The following is a 24533-nucleotide window of genomic DNA, read 5'->3' on the forward strand; positions in this document are numbered from 1 at the left end:
TGTCTGTCTGTCGGGACAGCCTGGCCTCAGAGGCCCTGACACGGAGGCACCACGCAGCCAGCCACGACAGCTGCCACAGCAGCATCTAATACCAACACACTCCACGCTACGCCACAACTACAAAGAGAAATATAATTTCAAACATGGCATACTTTGATGCTCTTGTAATGATCTTTGTGTTTTGAGAGAGGGAAAGCAGGAGGACGGAATATTCGTATGGTGCCTTTTCTTTTTGTTTTGTTTCTTTAGAACAAAGAGACCCCCTCCCTGTTCAGGACAGTGGTGATGAGATGCAGCGGGATTAAACGAGGGAGTAAAAGAAACAATGAGACGAATCAGCATGCGAGTGTGTATACGTTAGGAACTTTGTATTGGTGTGTCATTCTAACCTTATGAACCCAAATGTTGTTCTGGGAGCCTCTAATTAGGACCGGCTGATGAGCGGCCATACATTACGTGAGAGCGGCTGCCTGTGAGCGTATATCCCTGCATGTATCAATCTGTGACTATGCGGTGTGGTTGTCAGCGGGGTAAGGAGAGTGTCTCAGCCTGGAGAAAGTGCAGGTCTAGCCTTGGTCATGTTGACGGAGGGGCGGCACTTCAGAGGCTCCGGGACCCCATGGCACCAGTCTCCCCAGTCCCCCAGACAGACTGGGAGTATCTGGGCTCTGTCAGCGCCTCTGGCCCCCGCAGACTCCGATCTATATGACGGTGGAGTGGAGTGGATTGGATCACGGGGAAGGAAAAAAAAAATTATCCAGATTCCTCAGTTGCACGCTTTGCCAGTGGGTGTGTGTTTGTGTTTTTTTTATTTTTTTATTTTTTTATTCAGGACTTACAAAAGGTCAAAGTGGTTAATTTTATATGATGTGAGAATGAGGCTTATTGATTAGTATCTAATGCTGGAAAAGTCCTGTCTATAAATTGTCTAATTGAGCAGTAATTAAAAAAGTGCATTGAAAATGCAAACCCTTAGCAAAAACGCAAAGATTAGACTGACAGATATCATTCCAGTTTCCACATGAAAGCAGATACAGCTCCCAAGCTCCACCACATGGAAACCGATACACACACACACACACACACACACACACACACACACACATACACACGCAACTAATTAATCCATACACTAAATTAGGAATATAAATTGTGGTCCCAATTTAACAAGGTCAGTTTTAACTTCTCCCTTTACACTTTATTTAACCGTGCAGGAGAGAAAAAAAAAAGGGGAGCCCTATCAATGTGCTTCACTTATTATGATTGACGATTGATGATTAAGTCCTCCAGCTGACACACACCACCAAAGCCGGTAAGTTGGAATTGGATGTGACACATACACAGTTCTGCGTGTTAGGTAATTCGTTGACGAGGGGCCAAATTCATTTATGGAACAGCGGTATTGGCAGGCATGGACACTCTCTGCAAAAACAACGATAATCACAGAGGTTTGGCGCGGCGTGACAAGGACTCTTCAGGGAAAGGCCCTTACACGCTGCTTTGTTGGCCGTTCCTCCCTAAGATGGAGGGAAACATCCGCGACCGTTCTCGAGAGGAGTCTCTCAGAACAGGAGAGAGGTTTTCACGTGTGTGTGATGTCTAAAGGGTTAAACGTGTCGAGTGAATCACACGTAGATCATTCAAATTATCTAAAATTTGATTTATATTAATATGAATAAAGCAAAATCACTCCTTTTTGGTGCAAAGTTGTCTTTTCTGTCGAACTGATAAAATAAAGGCTCTGATAAATCATTTGTAATGAAACATGAGCGGGACCCTGTCTCAAGTCATTTAATCTCTTTTTGCATTCTCCATTTTTTCTCCTAATGAGCCTTATTGACAATCAAACAGAAGCTGTCATCCCCCAGGATGCAACACTCCCAGCCCCTGCATGTTTGTCATAGTGTCCTGGCAATCAGAGATGCCTGCAAGACCAGGCTGGCAGTTAGTGGTTCTCACAGCAGCACTGCCTGAAAATGGCACACTTCCTGTAGAGTTGCAGCTGCCACCTCTGCTACTTCCATTACTTTCTATAGCATGCAGATGTTGTATCAACATTCCCTGCCAAGGGAACTGCAATAACTGTGAGATTCATGCCATGTTTCAGAGGCACGTCAATTTCTCAAGTGGCACAATTAAAGAGGGAAATACAGTACCAGGTTTTTCACAGGCGCTGAAATAGGAAAAGGGCTTTTTCATTTTTTTTTTTTTCCAAAGGGGGGCTGTTTCATAAGGGTTCAGAAATCCACCCGATTTTTACTGCCCTTTTCCTGAGTTGAGCTGTTCTGTACGCCTTTGTGAGGCAGACCTGTCGTGACCCACAGCGGATATGGAAATGGGGCTAAGGTTTTATGGGCCAAACGGATTGGACACAGTCAAGCTCAGGGGGCATGAATATTGGATGTTATTTCTGGTCCCTTTTTATGTAATCCATTCCCAATACATTATTAATAGATGATATCATATCCAGAACTACTGGACAAAGCAGTACAGAGGGGTACTTTGAAAGGAGCTCTATGTTGTTGAGACTTTGGTAGAAAATACAGTTCAAGTGATATTATTTTATCACCATAGCCTAACATCCCCTGACCAGGCTATCTCTACAGCGTAATTTTTTTTATTTTTTTTTTGAGTAAGCAACTTTTATAGAAGGAAAGTACGATAAATACTACATTTCTACCAGAGCTAAATCTTGCATTTGTGGATTTGAAATGCACTGAAACATTGATGAAGTATCAAGATGACACCCAAATACAAGTTTAATGGATATTGAAGCACTGGGATACTTTGCTCATCCTCCTTGACTGCAGTGAGTGAAGTGGAAATCTTTCCGAGATGTGGAGTTTTCCTTGCGCGGCTGATTCCCAGTGTACAGTAGCGGGGGGGAGCGTTGTCTTATCTGATGTACGGGTTCACAGACAAGACGCTGCATTAATGTGGGACTGTTTAATAAAAAGGGGTCAAATTCTCTGTTTTGATTACAATGTGGAATAATTCCAAAAAAAGGTCAGGTTCCTGGTTTTTGATCACTGTCATGGCAAACCTAAAAGAATGCGTTTTGTACGAACAGCAACACTATCCCAAACTTCACCAGAGTTACTTTTCTTTTGCAGAATGCATCACTCAGCAGTTACACAAATCCTGTCTGTCCGGGAGCAAATCTGTAAAAAGTACTCCTCGGCACCTTCCAATGAGCAGAGAAGTCATCCACCTTAAGTTTAGGTTTGTTTCCATGGTGCACACATGTTGGCACAAATGTATCCAAATCAGCCTCCATTAGAGGTAAAAGTGTAAGCCCCTTACAGAGGGAGTGGATGCGTAAGGTAATATTCTCTTTTTAAGGTCAGTTTGAATTGTTTTTTTCTCATGGGGAACAGCAGATTGATAAAGAGCAAACAAAACCTCTTTTCTGAATGTATGTCCTCCATGGCCTCAATGAAGGTTTCATTCCTTTATATCATCCACCCCAATTCCCAGCATGCACGGCCATTGTGGCTTTTTTTCACCTGGAGCTCTCCATTGACTGCCTCATTGTCTGGCCAGTCTTTGTGTGCGCTATCACCAGAGCGCAATCTTTCACCTGAACAGCACGGGAGTGCAGCCCGGCTGTGTTCACGTCAAGCAACTGAGTCACCCGTGTAGATGCCAGGTTGCGCTAATTAAGAAATAGTCAGTGCATGTATCAACTTTTAAAAATCTTGCAGCAATGCTTGTTAAGAACAAGGTTATTCAGCGCGCCTAGGCATCCAGCAGCACAGAGATTTTCAATATTACCGCTTATATTATTGAGAGGTTTTTTTTTTATAACAATGCACAAGCAGATGTTTGAAACGTGGCCCTTGGCAACACAAGGCTAGTTAAGATCGATATTGCTTTCAATATTTCTTTCCTTTGACAGATAACCAGTACTGAGGAAAGTCTTGATAAGAGTGGCAACATATGGATGTGGCGAGCCTCGCTCTCTTTTGATTGCATGACCCCGTGACCTTTGCCTGTGTTTGAGAGGGAGGCAGCCAAATGGTATGGTGGGGGTCTGTCAGGCTCTGGTTATGGGGCATTATTGACCCAGGATTTATAAATATTTAATGCACACATTAAGATCATGGTGGAGGGTGGCCATTAGAGTTCTCCAATAAAGAGGCTCTCACGATGATTGAGTGGCATGGCAGAGCTAGCGGCTGGTTGTTGGGTACAGAGAAACCTGCTGAGACAATACCACTGTACCTCCGGCCTGCCGGCCAGTAAAACTGCCGACTACTAAGCAAACTTCTCATTTTTGCGATTGCACTTTCACCCTTAGGTTTGTTATTTGTGTCTTTTTTTCCCCCCTCAGTTGGTGATTATATCTGCGATGAGACATTTCCCTTGGTTTCATTTATTGGACATTGTAGACTAAATAAAAATACAGTTTGTACAATATTTTGCCTTTTGAATAATAGAGACAGCTGTAAGCAAGGCGATTGATCTGAACCAGTGTATGTGTATCTGAAACAGATAATGCAATGTCAGGAAGCAGATGTGTGGCTATTGTTATCAGACACATTGGACTATCGGGGGAATGATTTGAAGCACCAGGCGATCGCAGCTGAAAATTAAATCGCTCTTTTGAGCGTATCCGTCCACCACGCTATCAGCACCTCTTCAACTATCTCTCCGTGCCGCCAGATCTCCGCATGCCGGCTGACATAATAAGCTGTGATATGCTGATTGCCACTCAGGTTGCTCTCGTTTAATTGTGCATTAAAGGCAGAGGTGGCCTCGGACAATGTTGCCTTGATGAGAAATTGACATTTTGTGACCTGCTCTCCGCAACCACTCAGGATGCCAGATAAGATGCTCAGTTGTTTTTAAGGAGAACCACTGTTCTTCCCTCGAACACTTTTATCCTTCTGTTTGACCCACTTGATGAGTATAGATTTCACAGTGGCCCCCCTTTCAATGCACAAACTATAAGAAGTTCAAAACGATACCAGTCCTTATAGACAAAGGATAACCTTGCTCTTTCAATGTATTGATTCTTTATTAACTAGGTGGCTTAATGCAATGAAATGAGGGATTTGAATGAGCCCCATTTGGGGTGCTTTGAATAAAAAGCTTGCACTGTTTATGACTGCAATGAGCCTTTGGAGTACCACAGATGCATGATGTGCTGATACAAAGACCAGAAGAAATATGTCACAATGCCATTGTGCTTTGCTTGAAGAAATTGAGATAAAAACAATTTTAATTTGTCATGGATGTAACACTTTTTCCAAAGGTTTCAAACAATTTTCTCTAAGGTAAAGTTCACTAAAATGGGATGAATCAGGTTTATCCTCAGAAGTTTTCTTCTGTTGTTCTTTTCTGTCCTGATTATTAGTTGGTCTGCCGGCCAAACTGTTCTTAAGACTGAAGAAGTCAACAGTTGAGGAGCTATTGTGTTTTTACTGAAAATTTTAATAAAACATCACTTATTCATTTCTGTTTCCATTCCAAATGTTGACATTTTTAAATTTCCTTCCCTGTAAACACATGTAAGCTATGTGGCAGAGTCATAAGTGGTGAGTAAAAATGACTTCTATACATTCTACAAAACAGAAAAAAATACAACCACAAATGGAGTGTTTTTTTTATCTCCAAGGTTGTCCCTCATGCACATTAGTCTCTATTGGATCTTAACAACTATCATATGGGTCACAAACAATTTATTTGACAATACAACCAACAAAGTTTTCTCCAAAATGGTCTGTATAGATAATTTAAAATCAATATAAAAATAAACAATGAAGTTTGACTTCCCCTTTAAAAAAATGGACAGAGAGTCTTGACGGAGTAACACAAATTTTTGAGGATACACATGAAATATATGCACATTGCATTTCATCAAATACAAAAAGAAAACAAATGAAGGCAACAGTTCTTGGCTGAATTATCTGTGCTGCATCACTATATTAAGGGCATGACGATTAATACATACATAATGAAAAGCAATATACAAAATTTCAGAGATAAATACATTATTTATAGTTGATATGTTACAAAATTTCCCTCAGTGAGCGCAAGTGTGTATTTGAACAGAAATATGACAATGAACTACTATACTCCTACATTCTCAATGGGTTTTAATTTTGTTTTTTTTAATGTTTTTGCTGATCTAAAAGAACATGAAAAAGACAGATGTATAAATATTTAGCACAAGTTTGGCAATATCACAATAGTCTACCATTTTTAACCACATATAAAACACATAAGGGAGTTGGAGCTAGAAGGGGGAGACTGCTCCTCATCAACAAGAAACAGACTTCACAGTAGCCTAGGAATGCATTAATATACAGTGCTAGCAAAAAAGTTGAAAAACATGGCAAAACACACTTGCTTAAAAGGAAGCTCTAGACATGGAAGTACATCATATTCATCAACAGAGCAGTGTTTTGTACATGTCAGTGTGCTTGTTGAATCAAAGAGGACTTTTTTTTTTTTAACTTTTGAAGATGAATTCTAGCTACAATAAATTACAAAATTTAATTTAAAACGCAGGAATGAAACTCGATACACCTTTACCCACCCAGCCCCGCCCATTTTACTTCTATGTGTTGTACTTTTATGCTGAATTTTCTACATTATATATCTCATATATTTTCCAGTTGAAATTCAAACTGTCTTGGCCCCTGTGTAATTTTTCTCACACATAAAAATACAAAAAAGTCACATTATAAAGACACACAACTGTTGTGAATCTATTAAAAGAGAGTTGAAACAGAAAAACAACTTCTGAAGTTCGTTGGCAAATGTACTGTACATCAGTGTTTCTACTTTACAACCAGATGGTGAGTCCACAGAGTCCCTTCCAGTTTTAAATGTGTGGTTGATTGGATATATCCAAGGCCAAAGCGCAACCCGACAAGGTATACAAAATAAACCCTTCATCTTCCTGTGTTCTGTTTGAGGGTGGTAAAATGGGGGGGGGGGGGACAAAAAAAAAAACCCCACAGAAAAAATATTGTTCCTCATGAAATCCTTTCTTCGCAGGTTTTTCGCGAAAGTCATTTAAAAGAATGTCTTTTCTTTCTTTTCTTTTTTTTTTCTTCTTTATGTTTAAAACAGAATAAGCGGTTGACTATACATTACATCAGCGTTTTGCTGTGTGCTGATGGGGTGTCCTATGAAGTGGTAGTGTGTAGACTGGTGTTTGAGATGAAAGTGCATTTACATTGGAGGGACAACCAGGCCGGACATGGCTGGAATAAACAAAGACAGGAAGAAGAAGATTAGTTCATTCTGTTAAAACAAAATTGGATATAAATTAGAAAACTTGTTAAAATCATGTGTGTGTGTGTGTGTGTGTGTGTGTGTGTGTGTGTGTGTGTGTGTGTGTGCGTGCGCGCGCGCGCGTGATTCCAGCCATCTGACTCTGTACGACTGTGTGACTGTGCACCTTCTCGCGCCTGTTTGCGTTTGTGCCTGGGAGTGTTTGCCGTGTCCACCAGCCTGCCGTTGCGCATCCTCCTAACAAGGAGAGTTTGAAAACCTCCCTCCTGCTCTGACATTTCAGCCCCCAGCATGCCAGTCTTGCTATGTGTGATATTTCTCCTGGCGTTGGGGTAATGGCAAACAGTGGCCCAGACTCCCAGGAGACACGGCCGTGGTGACGGCGGAGCAACAACACGGTGACTTCCCACAATGCCACAATGTTACAGCACTAGACGCTCCTCAGACTCCCCTCAGATTCCTTCTATTGCTCTTTTTCCTCCTCTCGTCTCTTTATCCTGCGACTCTCCGGCGCTGCGCGCTGCATTACTCCCACATTTCCCCCCCGTTAACTAAGTCTTGCCTCTGTGTCATTATCGAAGAGAGATTAGGCAAGATCAAATGTAGCTTCCCTTATTTTATCAAGACCATCTGCTTTGGATATCATTAGCAACTGTACCTCACCCTGCCAGTTTATATATTCAGTATTTTCACACGTTTTAACAATTAGGTGACTAGTGAAGTGCTGTGATGATATATCATTATATTGCTCTGAGTATATTTGTAGAGTCATGGTTGAAATGCTTTTAAGTTTGCCAGCACAGATGATGGCAAGGCATTGCTCATTAATTTCTGCACAACATGTATTAATAAGTATGAACGTGTAGCAAGATGAACTTTAATTTCCCACTTCATTAAGCCCAATGTTATTAATCTTGGGGCACACACTACAGCTAAGCTTGTTCTCAAAGCAATCATGTTGGTCGTGACACGTGCACAAAACACAATAAACATAATTACGAAAACAATTCTTTGTAAGGTGTATTCCTGCAGCATCGGAGGGGATCATTAGTAAAGAAGGGCAACGAGGACGTATGTTTGCGTGTACTTTGGCGCGGATGTGACGCCGCAATTCTGCGCTGCGCTTACGGGATGTGTGTGTGTGTGTGTATGTTTGTGTGTGTGTGTGTGTGTGTGTGTGTGTGTGTGTGTGTGTGTGTGTGTGTGTGTGTGTGTGTGTGTGTGTGTGTGTGTGTGTGTGTGGTGATGTGCTCTATGTGAGTGTGTGAGTGTGAACTGAAAGGTGTAAATTGGCCTGTCAAAATGCATATATTTGTAATGATTAATCCCTCACCAAACCGGACAGAGGCCTGAGCAGCGGTATCTGACCAGTAGTCCGTAGGGAAGGGATGAGGGGGTGAGGGGGGCTCACCTTGCAGTCCGTTGCCGTTGGCGCTGGTGCAGGAGGGGGGTGGGGAGGCCTGGGGTCGGACCACAGGGGCGAAGGCGCTCTTTTGTTTAACTGCGGAGACGATAGGGGGGAGAAGGAGGGGAGGTAGGAAAGGAGAGAGTGAGAACGTGCTGTGAGTAGTGGCGGAGAGGGAGAGGGCAGTTAAGGTAAGGCGAGGATAGTATTACTGCCAGGGGGGGATACACGATCAGTACTCACAGGCCCCTACCATCAACATCTTGTCCGGTTGAACAAACATAGGTGGCACATGGTGAAATACACATAAAAATGAGTGTTTCTTCTAGTCTGCTGTGTGTTCTCTGAAGCACGAAGGCTAGAAAAGCTTCCGTGAATGAACAGTAATATATTATCACCATCAATAACGTTATAACCCTGTCAGAAGTGATTCATAGTGAAGAGAAAACGAACGTGGGAGCTGGAATTAAATCAGCGGCAGCTTAGTGCTACTACACCGTTCGATGGTGGCAAGCTACTCACTTCCATATGGGGAGTTGGCAGAGGATCCGTTGAGGAATCCGGGGGAGCTTGGCACTCCCAGGTTCATACCGGCATTGCCGTAGCCATTCATGCTGTTGCTGACGGTGTTGTAGCTCGACTGCTGTGGGGTGCTGCTGGAGATATAGCCCCGGGGGGACACGCTGCTGGTGTTCCGGCTGTAGCCCACTGAATAACGAACATAGGTAAATTTGTTCATTTTTTTTTTCTTCTTTTTTTGGTGCGCTATTTACCTGGGAAATGTTGACTGATTACTGGAATTACATCTTTTTATATCAGCACATCAGCGCTAGTTTAATAATAGAACATTAGCTCTTAATTGGAACTTCCTACATTATAGGTGGCCATGGGAATAGAATTAAAAAATTGACATTTTTAATCATTTTAATGTGGAGAAAAATGAGTGAAAACTTATAACTATTCATCTTTTTTTTGTATAAAACCGCCAGGAATCCCCACAAGGACCCCATGTGGGTCCCTGGACCCCACTTCTGAGAACCACTGACTTATGGAGCCATATTCTAAATCACGTACGCTACCTTGGTCATTCCCTTGTGACTCAGACACATTGACTGCTAGCTGGCTGCTGAAGGAGTTGACTCCCATCATGCCGTGGGAGGCTGTGTTAGCGAGAGAGGGGATCTGGTTGTGGTTGCGGGGAACACTGTACAGGGCCTCTGCGATGTCAGCTGCCCTCTTCAGAATGATCTCCTGAGAAGTGCAGAAAAGGCAGAGGTTTTGTTATTTCTGTTTTTTTTTTTTTTTTAAATATATATTTATATATATATAACTGTGCTTTGCTTTGATACATCGTTGTCGGCTATATGGTAAACACATGCGGCCTGCGTTGTTCCAGATATAGTGGTGAAAATACCCTTTGGTGATTCAGTAAATTTTCAATGGTTCAGCATGCTAAAGCAGCTGCTCGAATACGAACCTGATTGTTGTGGGGCATTCCATACAGGGCTTCAACGAGGTCGGCCGCCCTCTTCAGTAACACCTCCTGATGAGGAAAACAGGACGTTAGGAAATGTTAAGACCCACGAAGGTTGTGTTTGAGACCTCAGCAGCACAGTAACAAACAAAATCCGAAACAACATTACTCATCAGGGTTGTGAGAGCTTCAGAAATGTTAACATAATCAACCACTAAATAAAGTAGTTGATTTAAGAGGCACCGTGACTGCATTCGTACCACTGTGCTCCTTCCAACCATGCAGAGCAGTGAATAATGTTCCCTATCTTAATTAAACTGGCATGGTCCTTTAAAAACAACACCTCACCCCTGATTCTGGGCTTCACGTTTGCTCTGGAGTTCAGTGCCGAGTCCCCTCTCTTCAGAACAATAAAGTGAATTAGCTCTGGGTTAATCTAGTTCTGTTGTAATGACATTAAGGAATTTTTCAATTAACCTCTTTGACTGGCTGTTGCAAAGGACTTCACAAATGACTTCCCATCCAGGAAGAGCTGGGTGCTTGTGCCTTGGGGACACGGATGCTCAGGATGTGGTCTTATCCATGTCTGCATGCTTGCCCCCGCTTGACAATGCGGATTAGCTGTGTTGCTTTGGCTCTTAACACTGAAAATGAGTTGGCCGCGGATCCCGTTCCCCCCATTCTGTTTTAGGCTTTCAGCAAGGTGGGGTTTGGCCCGTTTGTGTGTCTTTATCTGCTCTTTGAATTCAGCACTTACAATTAAATCCCTCTCAAGCAACCAGACTGCTCTCTTTGTTTTCTATAATACAGAAGGCAATACGTTCTATGAAAACCCTCTTCTCCTTTTAGAGTGCATTTAATCTGACAAAGGCAAGTTGCAGACATGGCTGTTGCGTGTGTTTTTAAAATGCTTGCTTGTTGTCACCTGCTGTAGAGCAGAGATTTGTCGACTGTGCTGTTAGAACCCTGGTTAAAAGCAATGCAAATCTGTCACCAGAAACATCTCAGATGGCGCTTGTTTTCTTCCCACATTTGCTGTGTTTTCTTTTGCGGGCCTTGGTAATTTGTCTGAAGTGTTCCATCACTTGGCAATAGCAGTGTGAGATTAAGACGGCAGCTGCCGTAAATGAATGTAAACACAGCCTTCACGCCTTCAAACAGCGGCCTCCAAGACTTGGCCTGCATTTCCAAAGCACAATGTATGTAGTGTGTACGGAGTGTGTGTATGGGGCCCTTTCATCCTGAGGAGCATATCTACCACAGTTCTTGATTTATCAAGATGAATCACTGTAGAAGCCACTTCCAGCATATGCCATGCTCTCTTATAGAAACATATCGCTTAATCCACCCCAAGTTACCGGATGGTTGGCTCTTAAAATGGACATTTACCTCTGAAATTGGTGTGTATGCTCAACGTTGCATGCATCTAGTTTGCATACAAATAAAGAATTATGGTTGTCGTGAGGCAGGTAGACTAAATGAGAGGACCAGCTGTCTTGATGTGTTCTCATCAGCCAGAACAGATTTCTCTCTCTCTTGCTGAGTGAGATAAAGTGGTTTTCTTTCTTTTTGTCTGCAGTTAATAATTACCAATAATCTATTCTATCATATTTCAAGATCTCCTACATGGCTCGCAATTTTAAACAACAATTAAAGCAATTAAGACTGTCGCGATCACAGGCAATGTTTCATTCTCTGTAAAACGTCCTCTCCCTCCTTGTCCATATGGTACTTTGCAGCAGTGACATAAGGACAGCTTGGAAAAAGGAGGAGAGAAAACGATATTGCCTCTCATCCTTAATCTGTCGTTTACTGCGTGGTGTCTTAACTAACCAAGCTGACTCGCAAGGCTATGCTTAAGTGGCTACCTAGTCATATCCGAGGATGATGAGAAGTGCTGCACCCAATCAAGGAAGAAGTTTGTTTTCTTCTGACAAGGTGCTTTCATGCGTATCAGCTCACGCTGTGAATACGATTAACACGGAATAGCGTTCTGAGGGCATTTCCATGTAAATCTCAATACTACTTCAGCATAAGTATAATTGGCTTTCTTGTCATGGAGACATATCAGAACACGCCATGTTAAATTGAAACAATTAAAGGCCTCAAATGATTTCTGTTGTTCTGTGACAAATGCGTGACAGATTCATGCTATTGTTTGCCTTAGTTTGCGCAGAGATCCCATGTTCAACAACTGTTCAAATGGGCCTGCTCAGATGACAGATCGCCCAAGATTTCCAAGCCGTTTTCTGTTTAGGCAGGGGAAAAATGAGAGGGAGCCGTAACAAATGTGTTGTAAAAAAAAAAAAAAAAAATCTAACAATGAGGAGACTGGGTCTAAATCAGTCTGTGTGCCATCCTTCAAGCAGTAGATTAACATGGATGTTGTATTTATATTATCACAGTTAATAAAAGAGGGCCTAGGTTATGTAGCTCCAAGTGCTAATGCCATTATAAAACTGTAAGGCAATTACTCTGTTAGCTCTAGCCTGAGGTAATGAATGCATTTAGAAGCGCAGGGCCATTAGATGAAGGTACTTCAAAGAGCACAGGAAGAGAGATTCATTTAAATACATGGGTAATTGCTTGACATGAACACATTTGTAATATTTTCTCCTTGTGGATTACACAAAGAATTGGAAAAGAATGGGCTTATGCTCATTTTGGGAGGAAAGAAAAGAATCCAAAGCAATCAGCTTAATAATAAAACAATATTGAGTTTCCACTTTTAATTTCATAATGAATCTAATTTGTTACAGAAGGGAGAAATTGAGTGTGATATAATGTGATATCCAGTCTATTTGTCCATTACTGCCAGAGGGCACAAAATGGTATTATAAATTGTCTTTTTTATATTATGAATAGAAAATTGTTTTATAACAAGATCTTAAAAAGGAGGGTGAATTCCAAAGTCTCTCTTCACTTAACGCGATGCCCGCAAACCAATCTCCTTTCTCATCACTTGACTGCTCACACTTATTACTTTCATATTCACCCTGGACTTTGCATTGAATTTTTATATCTTCACTCCTCCCACAGGGTCAGACTGTCATCTGCGATGTTGTCTTAGAATTACGAGGTAAACTTCAATCAGAGGCAGCTTCCCCCTTTTTTTCTCTGTGTAGCAACAATATTAGCGTGCATCCCATGCTATCCATGAGCACTCCCATATTGGCTTTCTGTCTCCTTACAATTACCACGTGTCTTACTGGTCCCAGGGAGAAGGCTGGTGGAAATCAATATAGCGCAGTAATATTATCAACTGGAGGGTGAAGTCATGGGGGGTGGAGGGGTGGGGGGTATAGAGGCGGTGAGTGGGCTTGGTGTCGATTTGCCTTTCTGCTAATGCACACCGCGCGTCCTCCAGCTTTATCTTCTTTTTATAGAGTCTCCCTGCCTCACCTGCACCCTGTAATAGCTGTTCTCTATATGCTGTTTCTGTTCTCATTCCAAAAGTACATGCCAGCCTCAGTCTGCCGTGGGCTGTTTTATTGGGAATGTGCTTTTGACCCCGAAAGCTGACCCTCAGATGGCAAGCTTAACAATGACGAATCACTTGGTGGGATCATTTACATGCCCCCTGAACCCCATATTTGGGTCCATTAGAGAGCAAATCAAATATTTATGTTGTTTATTGGAAGTGCAGGGTTTCATCTCACTCCGTGATTGTTTCATGCAAAGGCTGGGAGACCTTGCTATATTAGAATACGCACAGCCAGGAAACTAATCTTGGGTTCGGTGTCAAAACCTGTCTAACAACCAACAACGGGTTTTTTTGCTTGTTTGTTTGTTTGGTTTGTGTTTTTTCTTTTTTTCTTTTTATTCAAGTAAAGAAGGTTTCTCCGCAGTAAAATTGGGTTTAACACCCATGGTCTCTTTGTTCAAAAGATGCGGGCTTCAAAGCGACACTGTGACTTTCTAAAATTGGAAAAATTGCAGCTAGATTGACCAGTGGAGCCTGCAGAGATACAAAAAAGCCATGTGGATATTAAAGGTAACTGTACTTTACCTTTTGGTCTACGTTTACAGTCAAAATTAGAGTAACATTTCATGTCTGAGTGTTGTATCCTGCCTCCACAGGGACCAAGTCTAATTGAAACACTTCATATACTGAACCAGGGACTTGCTGTGATGTTCCTTTTCTCCACATCGCCTTGGTCAAACATCTATAGCTTCCACACAGGCTGTTCCTTATTAAATTGTCCATTGGACGTTAATGATATTGCTGTGTTGCATGCTGGGATTTAATAGATAAGGTCTTTAAAGGTTTTACAGTATTATTAAAACGCCGAGGTGGCCACCGCTTTACTACATGTCAAGGGGTTGTGAATGTACTAATCAGTCATATTATTACACTTGACATATCTGGAACGTCAGTCACCGAAATGGTTACTGACAGGGTACTAATTAGAAGAAGCACACATAGATTATATCAACAGCAAATGGAATGAGTATATGAATCAAAGGGAGTATAAGCATCAAAGAGCTTCATCATAAGAGGGAAAAAGAAAAGAAACTTGAGGACCTTCTCTTTCAACGTGATCGCCTATTCATGTGTCACACTGGTGTGTGGAAAACCGATGCGACTTTCAGCTCCTTCACTCCAGGTTCAAAAGAAAACAATAAGAAAGCCAAAACATAATAACATGCGGTCTTTGTCTATTAGCCGCAGTAAAACGAAAGGCTTTACGGCACAGGGTTCTGTAAACAAAAGATTAAACCAAATCGAGCTGCAGAAAATGAAAGGAAAACATGAGTGGGGTAATGAGGGTGCAGACGTCGTTTCTGACCAGATTACCATCTCCACAGACTACTGGAGAGGAAAACGTCTGATTGAGGTATTTTGCCACACAGAGAGTTTACGCCTCTCACCACACACAAGACCAATGCCATTACCACGCTGGTTAAAGGGTAAGCCACACATGTGAAGCAGAATTTTCACGGTTTGGAGTACAAGCACTCCACGTTGATGGTAATGTTGTTTTATTTATTTATCACATTCAGGGGGTTTTAAATCATTAGTATCTGTCTCGTGCCACCATGCTGACCTTTGGTAACCTCTCAGGATCGCCGGGGTGTCTGGGGATGACCTTCTGCAGCCTCTGGAAGCCATAGTCGATGGTCGGCTCATTCAGGGCTGAAAGAAAAGAAGTGAGAGATGATGCTTTTTCCCCCCCCACAACTTTTACCAACTATGAAGTAAGTGAGAAATATAAGGTGATGGAATTTACAGAAACAAGTCATTTCACAAAGCCAGCGCACAGTCTTCTCTGACACACGTGTCACCAAAATGTTATTCCATTAACAGCAATGATGACTTACATCAGTCTGAGAATCCTTCTGAGGGACCCTCCCCCTTTTTATCTGCTTGAGAATATTGACTACTGCAAACTACATAGCAGGGGTCTTTTAATCTAACAGAGCTTTAATAATCTGTGAAAGGCTGTCCACACATTGATCTAGTGTAAGTTGCTGTCATTTCACCCTTCTGCACCAACTGTACTGCAACACTGGGCCCGTGAAATACGGCGGCAGATCCCGGGGAGCCATTAATCTCTCCCACCCTCAAATAGTAATCTGGGGCATGAGGCATATTGGGCGATGAATCAGAGGCACAAAGTAAATGAATCATAACCCAGACTTTGGTGAGAGCAGGGCGTTTTATGTCTGACAGTCCTAATGGGTAATTGAAGGCTTCCTTACAGCTCCGCCTGATTCTAAACAATCATGTGTACACTCATAGGCAGGACAAGGAGACGGAGGGAGGGAGGGAGGAAGGGAGGGCAGAGGAGAGAAAGAGGGGAGGAGGGGAGGAGGGGAGGAAAGGAAGTGAGCAGTGTAAAGGGGGGAAGGAACGACTTAATAGAGAACATCACTTCTCAATGTAGATATCATTTTCAGGAGAGTAACTCCGCCGAGCGAGGTGCTTCATAAATCAATGGCTTTCTATGGAGACTAATAAGAGCTGCCTGCCTCTATTCATTGTTCAGTCTGTAATTTGGCCCATCACTCATTACTCAGCATGTAATTTCAGCATTAACACCACACAGCTCGCTGAACCTGCTGAACATGCTGAACGCCAGCAAGTGTGAAAGCAAAACACACAGTCACACACACACAGTCACACACACACACACACACGCACACACACATACAAGCAGAAGCCACTGAAGCATAAGTCAGGGAGTCACAGCAGGAAAACCAACATTTAGGTTCTTCACCTACCTACTCACTCATGCATAAACACAGAAAATATCACTTCTCCCAAATCCTGAAGGAAGAAAATTGGCAACTTGACCATGATTAAATGGAGCAATTATGTGGTCAGGCATGGACAATGCAGGTGCTAATCGATAGCGAGGATCTAGCTTGTAAGCGCAGTGGTATTCAACCCCGCTGACCAGATCTACCCAAATAAACCCCACGCCACAATAACATACACTGCTGGAAATCTGATTTGACATGTCATCATGCGTCTTGAAATGACAAAAGGTCTGCTTCGGAACGTGGGGAATGCCGTCTTCTCCTTAATAAAGAATTGATCTGCTATATTGATCGTACATGACAAGGCTGTAGCGAGGAATTTGCCCCCTTTCTTTTGTTATTTCCACCCCCCTTGCTTATCTATGCACTCCGCCAGCCCGAACATGTGTGCACGACGAATGTGCATATTTGTATAAGTATATTATGTGTGTGTTTGTGTGTGTGTGAGTGCACGTGCCCAGCGGAGAGAGTGTACATGCACGGCAGCCCTGCCAGACCCCGCTGCTCAGTGTGATGTAAATTGTGTATGTGTAAAAAGCACTCCATAATCAGGCCATCCATCATCAGAGGCTGTCAGTGGGCTCTCTCAGGGTGATACATCACGCTCTCCTGTCCTCTGCCTCAGCTGGGGCCTACACAACCCGCCAGGCATGCTGGGAACACAGCCGGAGAGACGTACAGTACAGGACAAGACCTAGGTTGGGAGAGGTGTTCTGTTTGATGTGCCTTTCCAATGATAATGATGCCCTACTGTAAATGCAGAGCTAAGAATTATGATGAATGTATTTTGGAGGGAAGAGTATTCTGTACCCTTAGAAACATTTTATTAGAACAAGGTAGTGCGCCCTCACGCATTCGCGCATCAACGCTCGCGACTTCACCTTATCACAGATTTTTGGTAGGCAGTCACATGATACCGTACGCGCATTCTATTGGCTGACGGCATCCGGAAGTGGGCTACGTTCCGTGAGTCTTGGACTTATTTGAGGCACAGAAGTCCTTTAAAGAGTTGATAAGAGTGTGGGAAAACGTACTACAGATAGAAGGTGGTTTAATATCAGCATCAGGAGGGTTCATAAACGTTTAAATTACCATAAATAATAAGATAAATAGTTCATCGCTCTATCGCGGAATTCGTTAATCGCATGTGGTTCCTGGAACGCATTAACCGCAAAGTACGAGGGCGCACCGTACAATAATAATTCCTTACATTCGAGGAAATTATATATGTCACATGAAACAAAAAATATAAATGTGAACTTGTCTCGGTGTCGGTTTAACACATGGCTCAATATTCTTCGGTTGGACCCCGAGTGTTAGGCATGATCTCCACATGTCGACAAGTCACCATCTCATCTATCATGGAGATGATCTTTGTAACAACCCCAGCGTAATGAAATTGGTGACACAGACTGCCATCTGCTATTGATTTCATGCAAATGCTTTTGACAGCTGATGGAGACTTGCATTAGCGCTAAACGGTGCTGTCAGTTGATGAGTTGACAGTTTTGTAGTCATAGCATGTACACGAGTGCAGACAGACACAGACAATGTCAATAATCCTGTAAGAGCCGATGATGATATATACTGAGCACTTTTATTGAATCCGCAGAATAAATGTGTTATGTGTGTATTCATCGCATTGCTCTGCACATTTTTTCTCCCGAGCAAAGATTTTCTTTCATCGCCTGTGCTTTTACAAGAATCATTGGGATTACTCTTCTTACATTTTCTTACACCACACACATTGACAGGAGCCTCCCCCTCTTTTACTGCCACCTCTTCACCCCATGTCTTTTTTAATCCTCAGTGCATCATTATGTTCCAGCTTCACACTCCATTGTAAACTTTACCCTTTTCTTGGGATGCAAGTGGCTCCATGATGCCCTTGCATGACTCCCTGCATGCCAAAATTAGTTTGGATCTCCTGATTCTTCCAACACATGTGGGGTAGAAAAGGATGTGGAGGGAGTATGCCCTCCCTCCTTTAAAGATTCTCAGTCACTGCAAGGAAACATGAAACCCTCCACACACATCCCATAAATCCTGCTCTGGGTGGGGAGTCTAGCCGAGGGGAGGAGGAACCGTTGAAGGTGGTGGTGGTGGGGGACTGAGGGGAAGTATTGGGGGAGGCTGGCACGTTCCAGTCACGCCCGCTTCCCGACTCGCAGCCAATCAATACCACTTTCCTGTTTTAGAGGCGGGTAATTATGAGGTGGAGAGATTGTGTGACCTCTCACCCCTGCTGCATTACTCGCCTGATATTAAGATAAATTGCCTGATTTTGGGTAAACATATGCTGCAATTCAAACTGTCAGCACTGGTTTGCTCAGGGATAATTTGTATTGATCTCCTGGCTTCTTCCCCATTTTGCTTACTGACCTCATGGATAATTAGAGAAAAAGAGACACTGGGAGGTAAGGCAGGGCTTGCATTTGAATACTTTGCAGGAGAGATGAAGAGCACATGAGAAGTGTGGGGGGGCGGGGGGATTATGGACCAATGGAATTTTCATTTTCTCTTATTTTCTGTTTACATTTGGACAAGACATGCATGTTATGTTCAATTAATTATGATTAATTTGATGTAATTTATGGGATGGAATTAGTCATTGATTTGTTTCCGTAGGTTAACTTGAGAAATTATTACAATTTAAGAAAAAATAATACAATAAAACATGAGAGCAAATATAAACAACAATAATTCTGATTTTTATCACCACATTAAGAGTGGAAACAGATTTCTTGTTTAAGACAGAGATTGTTCTTTAGAGGAAAAAAACGCACTATTCCAGATTTTCTGGAAAATGAACGATCATATTTCAGAATATGAACAAATGGAATGCATGACTCTGTGTGCAGCTGTGACCATATCATTTCCATTTTTAAATATCACACATGCGCACAGATATTCGTGGCAGAGCATCAGTGGAATTCCTCTCGGCAAGGAATGTGTGCTTCCCGATCTTTGATGTAATGGCCTAATCTGAGCGTCCTTTCACGCTACAAACACATTTTCTCCTAAAGCCGCCTCAGCTAGCCACTTCACTTAAAATGTAGAGTGGCTGACATGTACATGGCATCTAAGTGTGGTCTGCTGCTCCTTCTCCATGTTCCCTAGAAATAACACACGAGTAACCGCTCTACAGCAACAATGTAACATGGCCGACGTTGGCAGCCAGAAGTGCTTACATGGCAAGACACCACTGTGTGCCCTCAGTCTATATGGAAGTGGATTGAGCACATGTATTGACTTACAGTATTGTGGTATAAACATAGGGAAATGTTTGAGTAAAGCAGTAAATTTAAGGGAAATTGTTCCTTGTTAAGTCTATGAGCCTGAATGGAGGCTTGCACAGAGCACTAGCATTCCTGCCAGCCATTACAGCTTATTACGATAACTCTATCTTTCCAGGAGATAAAAACCTAGCCTTGTTGCCATTTGCCAGCTATTACTTTCGCTAATTATACTTAACTGCTTCGAGCTTATCTCCACTCCTCCTACACCATTGAGCAGTTATTTTTTTCTTTCCCCTTAACACAAATTAGAGGTGGAGTGGGAGTTGGAAAGGGGTAGACAGATAAACAGCACAGGCAGAAGTTCATTCAAGTGTTATTGCATTTGTGACTTGTCAAACAGTCTAACTGAAGCCTTCTAGGCACCTGCAGTCTGTTAAATGGATGCCGTTCAGAACAGCATCAACACACATAATGACCTCATCTGGTTGATGTTTAGCAGAGTCTACCGGAGACACAGGGAGCATGAATATATTTTGTGTTACTGTAAGGAGTTGAAACTGAATCCTGTGCATTCAGAAAAGGTGAGGTATTCAGAGGTCATGTTCCAGTGTCGAGGAAATATAAAACATGCATGAAGATGTAGAGGCCATCCCCAACAAATCAAATCAAGCCAAATTGCAATCGTCACAGCAAACCCACACAAAGCAAACCTCATCTGTTTTAACACTGACCATATCATCTCCATCCACTGCAGCCAGTTATCACTGAGTGATTCCATCTCCAGCAGTCTCAAGATGAACAGGAAATTAAAATTTCAAAGATCTGCAGTTAGGATAAATCAATAGAGACAGATCAATGTTCATTGAAATTTCATGAACTTTGAGCCAATACAGATGAAAAAAACCTAGACAGTTACAGTCTCCGGCAGATATTGCTCCTCCAACAGATAAAATGTAATTAACACGGTTAAAAGGGAGGAATGTTACAGATTGCACATCCATAATTTCAAGCTCTCTTCATATCAGTAGTATTATTGGAAATGGCTGAAGACACCTGTTCAATCCTCTTAGATGACATCTAAAGTATGTGTGCCACTTCTCTAAGGACACCAGCGGACTTTCACACATTACCGGCCAACAGAAATCAAATGGGTTCCCTTCACAGCTGATTGCGAGCGCAAATTAATATTGTAAAATGAAGATCAATACGTGGACGGGGCACAGATCGATGACGGCTAAATTACGGCCGCGTTTTCCCCCTCATTCAAGATGAGTTGTGTTTTCCTCTCAGAGTCAATACTGTGCTGCCTCCCTCATTCATTTCTCAATAAACTTGCCGATGAATTTCAATCAAACTGCGCCAGTGGGGGGAGGAGTAGGTGGGGATGTTCTTTTAAAGCCCGTTGGGTGTGGATCATACTGAAAATGGGGCAAGAAGAGGAGGTGGATAAAGGAGGAGGAGGAGGGAAGAATCCTCGTCTATCAAGGGTCCCCTCCCTGTCTATCTTTTCTGTGGCAAAGGACTGATGCTGAGACGTGGGGAGGCCAATCCATTTTGAGAGCCATTACAACGATACTGTGGGACAAAAAGTGGGTCCAATTAAAATTAAATCAATGACTACCATCCTTACTGTGAGAAAAAACACACCCCCATACTTTCATTTTTCTTTTGAGGGATACCCACAATACATTTCAGAGAGATGTAATGGGGGGGGGGGGAATACATGCTCAACTGCAAGTACTTATTTCAATCAATTTCCTGGAGCTGGATTTCACAGGTCACTTGCTGATAACATGCTGTGGAATAATGCCACAGTGTGCTTCTCAAAGCCTACCTGACAAGTTGCCTGACAGTGGGGGAGTGTGAGCATGTGTCACGTCGGCCCTCTAATTGGACGTTCCTCCGTGGAACCTTGTCGCGCTCCACACAGGCTCACAAGGCCTTCAAACTGGGCCCATCTAACTTGGCAACCAGTGTCTGCTCCAGTCCTGTGGAGCCGGTGCTAAATACCAGAGTCGTAATGAGACAGGGAGGTATGGGGATATGGCTAGGGGATAACATGCTTTGACACATGCTAAAACTGTTGTGCTAACTGGTTACAACCCACTTGACTGTGGCAATGACATTTATAAATGCCCGTTTCATCCTTACGTACAGTTCATACTGTACATAAGGAAACAAATAGATTACAAATAGATTACAAAGGGGAAACAAATAGATTACAAATACATTACAAAGGGGAAACAAATAGATTACAAATTGCCCCGGATCTGGAATGCTGTGTTTTAGAATATACAGTTGTTATGTGAGGTATTTGGCGTTTCCCCTTCTTAAGCTGCTATGTTTACATACCACCTTGAATGCCTTTGATTATAACATATCTTTGCTGTAGGCCACACCCCATCGCTGACCAGCAACCATTGGAAGACCCAACCCAACCCTGCAGGACAGGAAATGTAAAGGAAGCTCTCCATCTGATCAGCTTCTGAGTCTGGGACTTCAAAGTGACTGCAGGGCGGAGAAGAGTGTAAGCCCAGCCCCAGTGCCAGAGCTGAGCAGCACAGGACCCTATCTGATGTGGTCTGATAAAGACGTCTGAGTTTGTTTATCTCCGGTTTTTTTGGAAAAGGAGGGGCCAAGACTTTAAGACAAAATTTAATTTTAGATTTGCTCTGCGATTTGAGACAAAGATGTTGCCAGTTTCATTTGGGTTGATACCCGTTGTACATATTGCATCATTTTTAGCATTCATTAAGCAACAAATTGTAGCAGAACCTTGAGTAAAGAGAGACCTCATTCTGCACCTTCTATGCCTTACCAAGCTGACATTTCTTGATCTCCTCCAGTATTGAGTGAAGCACACATGACCCCTTTGTCCTTATGTTGATGAATGACTGCCTCATACCCATTTTGTCAGATTTTGGTGCAGTGGAGTCGATAGCGTCACCTTGACGAGGAAAGTTTGTGATCCATCAGCCCTCAAGGCTGTCTGGCCCTCTACTAAGACCTGGCAAGAGCAGCTCACTGTATGGGGCATCTCCTCGAACCAGAATCCTTCACCCAGTGTGCTGCGATCTTGTGAGGTCAAGCGAATGGCTCTTATTACTGCTGCTTTACAGTGAGAGGAAAAAAGAAAAAAAAAAACACTTGACTTGTACTAATAGCTGAGAAGCCATGCTGGTCACCAAAGGGCTGAAGACGAAGCACCCTGTCAATGCCCAGCTTGGGAAATTAGCAAATAATGTTCCCTTCCCCCTGACAAATGTGTGACAGCTCGCCTTCGCCAATCATTCTCTCCTAACGTTATGATGCATGTCCTGGATCCCCACCGGAGGATACAGGCGAAGTTTACTGACCCTCAATTTACCCATGACAAATGGGGTCCTGGTAAATGTGCGTTTTCTGGGGCACAGAAGGGGTTCATTTTAAGCAATCCTGGTTATGTGGATGTCACTGATTAGGATAAATAGTGGCTGAGTGTGTTAGGACTGCTTGCAGAACCATATTACCAAGGGCCTGCATCGCTGCCCCTGGAGGGGAGCTCTCATGGAAACTTGGCTAAGATAGAAAACCAAAAGCTCTGATGCAATTAGAAGCTTAAATTGGATAAATTGTACAGTTGAAGTTTTTATTTATGACGTACTCTTTCATACAGCGTTGTAACTATAAAGTAAAAAGGTTAACATGGTGCAAATGGGCCTGAAAATTAAGGCGTTTCATTTGAGAAAAACCGTGATCAAAACAGAATTTTCTGGTTGTAGAACTTAATGAGTGGAAAGTATAATAAAGTATTGACCTCAGGTACAGCTAGGACTTTCTCCTTTTGATTTTCTGCAACCTTGCTGACAGCTGGACAATGGATAACCAATACATGGATTAGACAGAGGACAGGCTAGCAAGCTCTGAGGGACAACATTTTGTTAGAAGGCAAACGTCATTCCTTTAAAAATGTGCCAATTAAGGTACAAATACATGCAGTCTATAAAATACAACCCACTTAAATTTTATATTCTACGTCTGCTGGTCTCATTTGTGTTTAAACAGGCAATATTCAATGCCAGCAGTATTATTTGACATACACTATGGGGTGCTCTCCCTGTCTCTGAGAATGGATTGTGAGTTTTGGAACCATTCCAGGGTTTCAACCCGAGTGACGACGTGTCCCTTTGCTGTTCCAATTGGCTGCAGTCTCCTCTGTGTTGACTTTTGGTAATTTGTGATAATTTCTTAAATTGAGCAAGTTAAATCTCCACAATTAGAGTGGCGGTGCAAGAAGAGTCAACATGAAGGGGAAAAAAATGTCCAGAAAGGCACTCCTCTCAAGCTGTGCTCTCAAGCCATGCGCTTTGATAAACCAGACTTCCGATATGCACATGTTGCTCTCCAATATGAAACTGGAACATTTTGTGCCATTTAGGACGTCGTTTCACTACATGCTCTTTTCAGCCCATGTAATTTGCTATTGTTAACTCCAGGTCATTTCAAACCCACTTGCCTGCGTAGTACCATTTATTTTCAAGTGCTGTAACACATAAAAGAATAGCTATGGTTTGAAATGAGCTGTTTCACTCTTAAATACATGATCCGCTCCCTTCCACTCACTGTGTCAGCCCATTCACTTTTTAATGTCTGAGAGAAGTAGCTAACATCCTTTCACCTGGCAATTACTGTACATATGGAGCCTGTGATATCTCATTCTAGCGTTACGTATTCTGCTCTCTTCAACTGGCTCATTCTCGCAAATTCATTCTCACTCAAGCCTCAACACTTGTACAATCAGGCAAGGCCACACAGGGAATAGCAGAGCAGAGGAGCTGAACCTGTCTATTGGTGACTTTCTCTTTTAATTCAGCACACTAATCAATTGCACCACCGTTCCCTCCAGGGGTAATTGTATCTTTAT

At 42.6% G+C, this 24533-nt stretch overlaps 1 protein-coding gene across 8 annotated transcripts in view; it reads right to left on the reverse strand.

Moving 5' to 3' along the window:
• Nucleotides 1-5415: 5415 nt before the first annotated feature.
• Nucleotides 5416-24533, reverse strand: part of ebf3b (EBF transcription factor 3b) — a 67765-nt gene continuing 48647 nt past the window's right edge. For 4 of the 8 annotated variants that reach the window (XM_068327220.1, XM_068327219.1, XM_068327218.1 and 1 more), the window contains exons 11-16: nt 15176-15264; nt 10131-10196; nt 9733-9904; nt 9176-9361; nt 8660-8749; nt 5416-7217 (exon numbers count right to left, since the gene is read on the reverse strand). In XM_068327220.1, the coding sequence (XP_068183321.1) occupies nt 7186-7217; nt 8660-8749; nt 9176-9361; nt 9733-9904; nt 10131-10196; nt 15176-15264 (635 nt within the window). In that variant the 3' untranslated portion in view covers nt 5416-7185. Of the gene's footprint in view, nt 7218-8581; nt 8750-9175; nt 9362-9732; nt 9905-10130; nt 10197-15175; nt 15265-24533 lie in introns of all 8 variants that reach the window. The other 4 variants (XM_068327215.1, XM_068327214.1, XM_068327213.1 and 1 more) reach the window with 1 other exon arrangement.

The sequence above is a fragment of the Antennarius striatus genome, chromosome 11, assembly GCF_040054535.1.
Source record: "Antennarius striatus isolate MH-2024 chromosome 11, ASM4005453v1, whole genome shotgun sequence".
NCBI lineage: Eukaryota > Metazoa > Chordata > Actinopteri > Lophiiformes > Antennariidae > Antennarius > Antennarius striatus.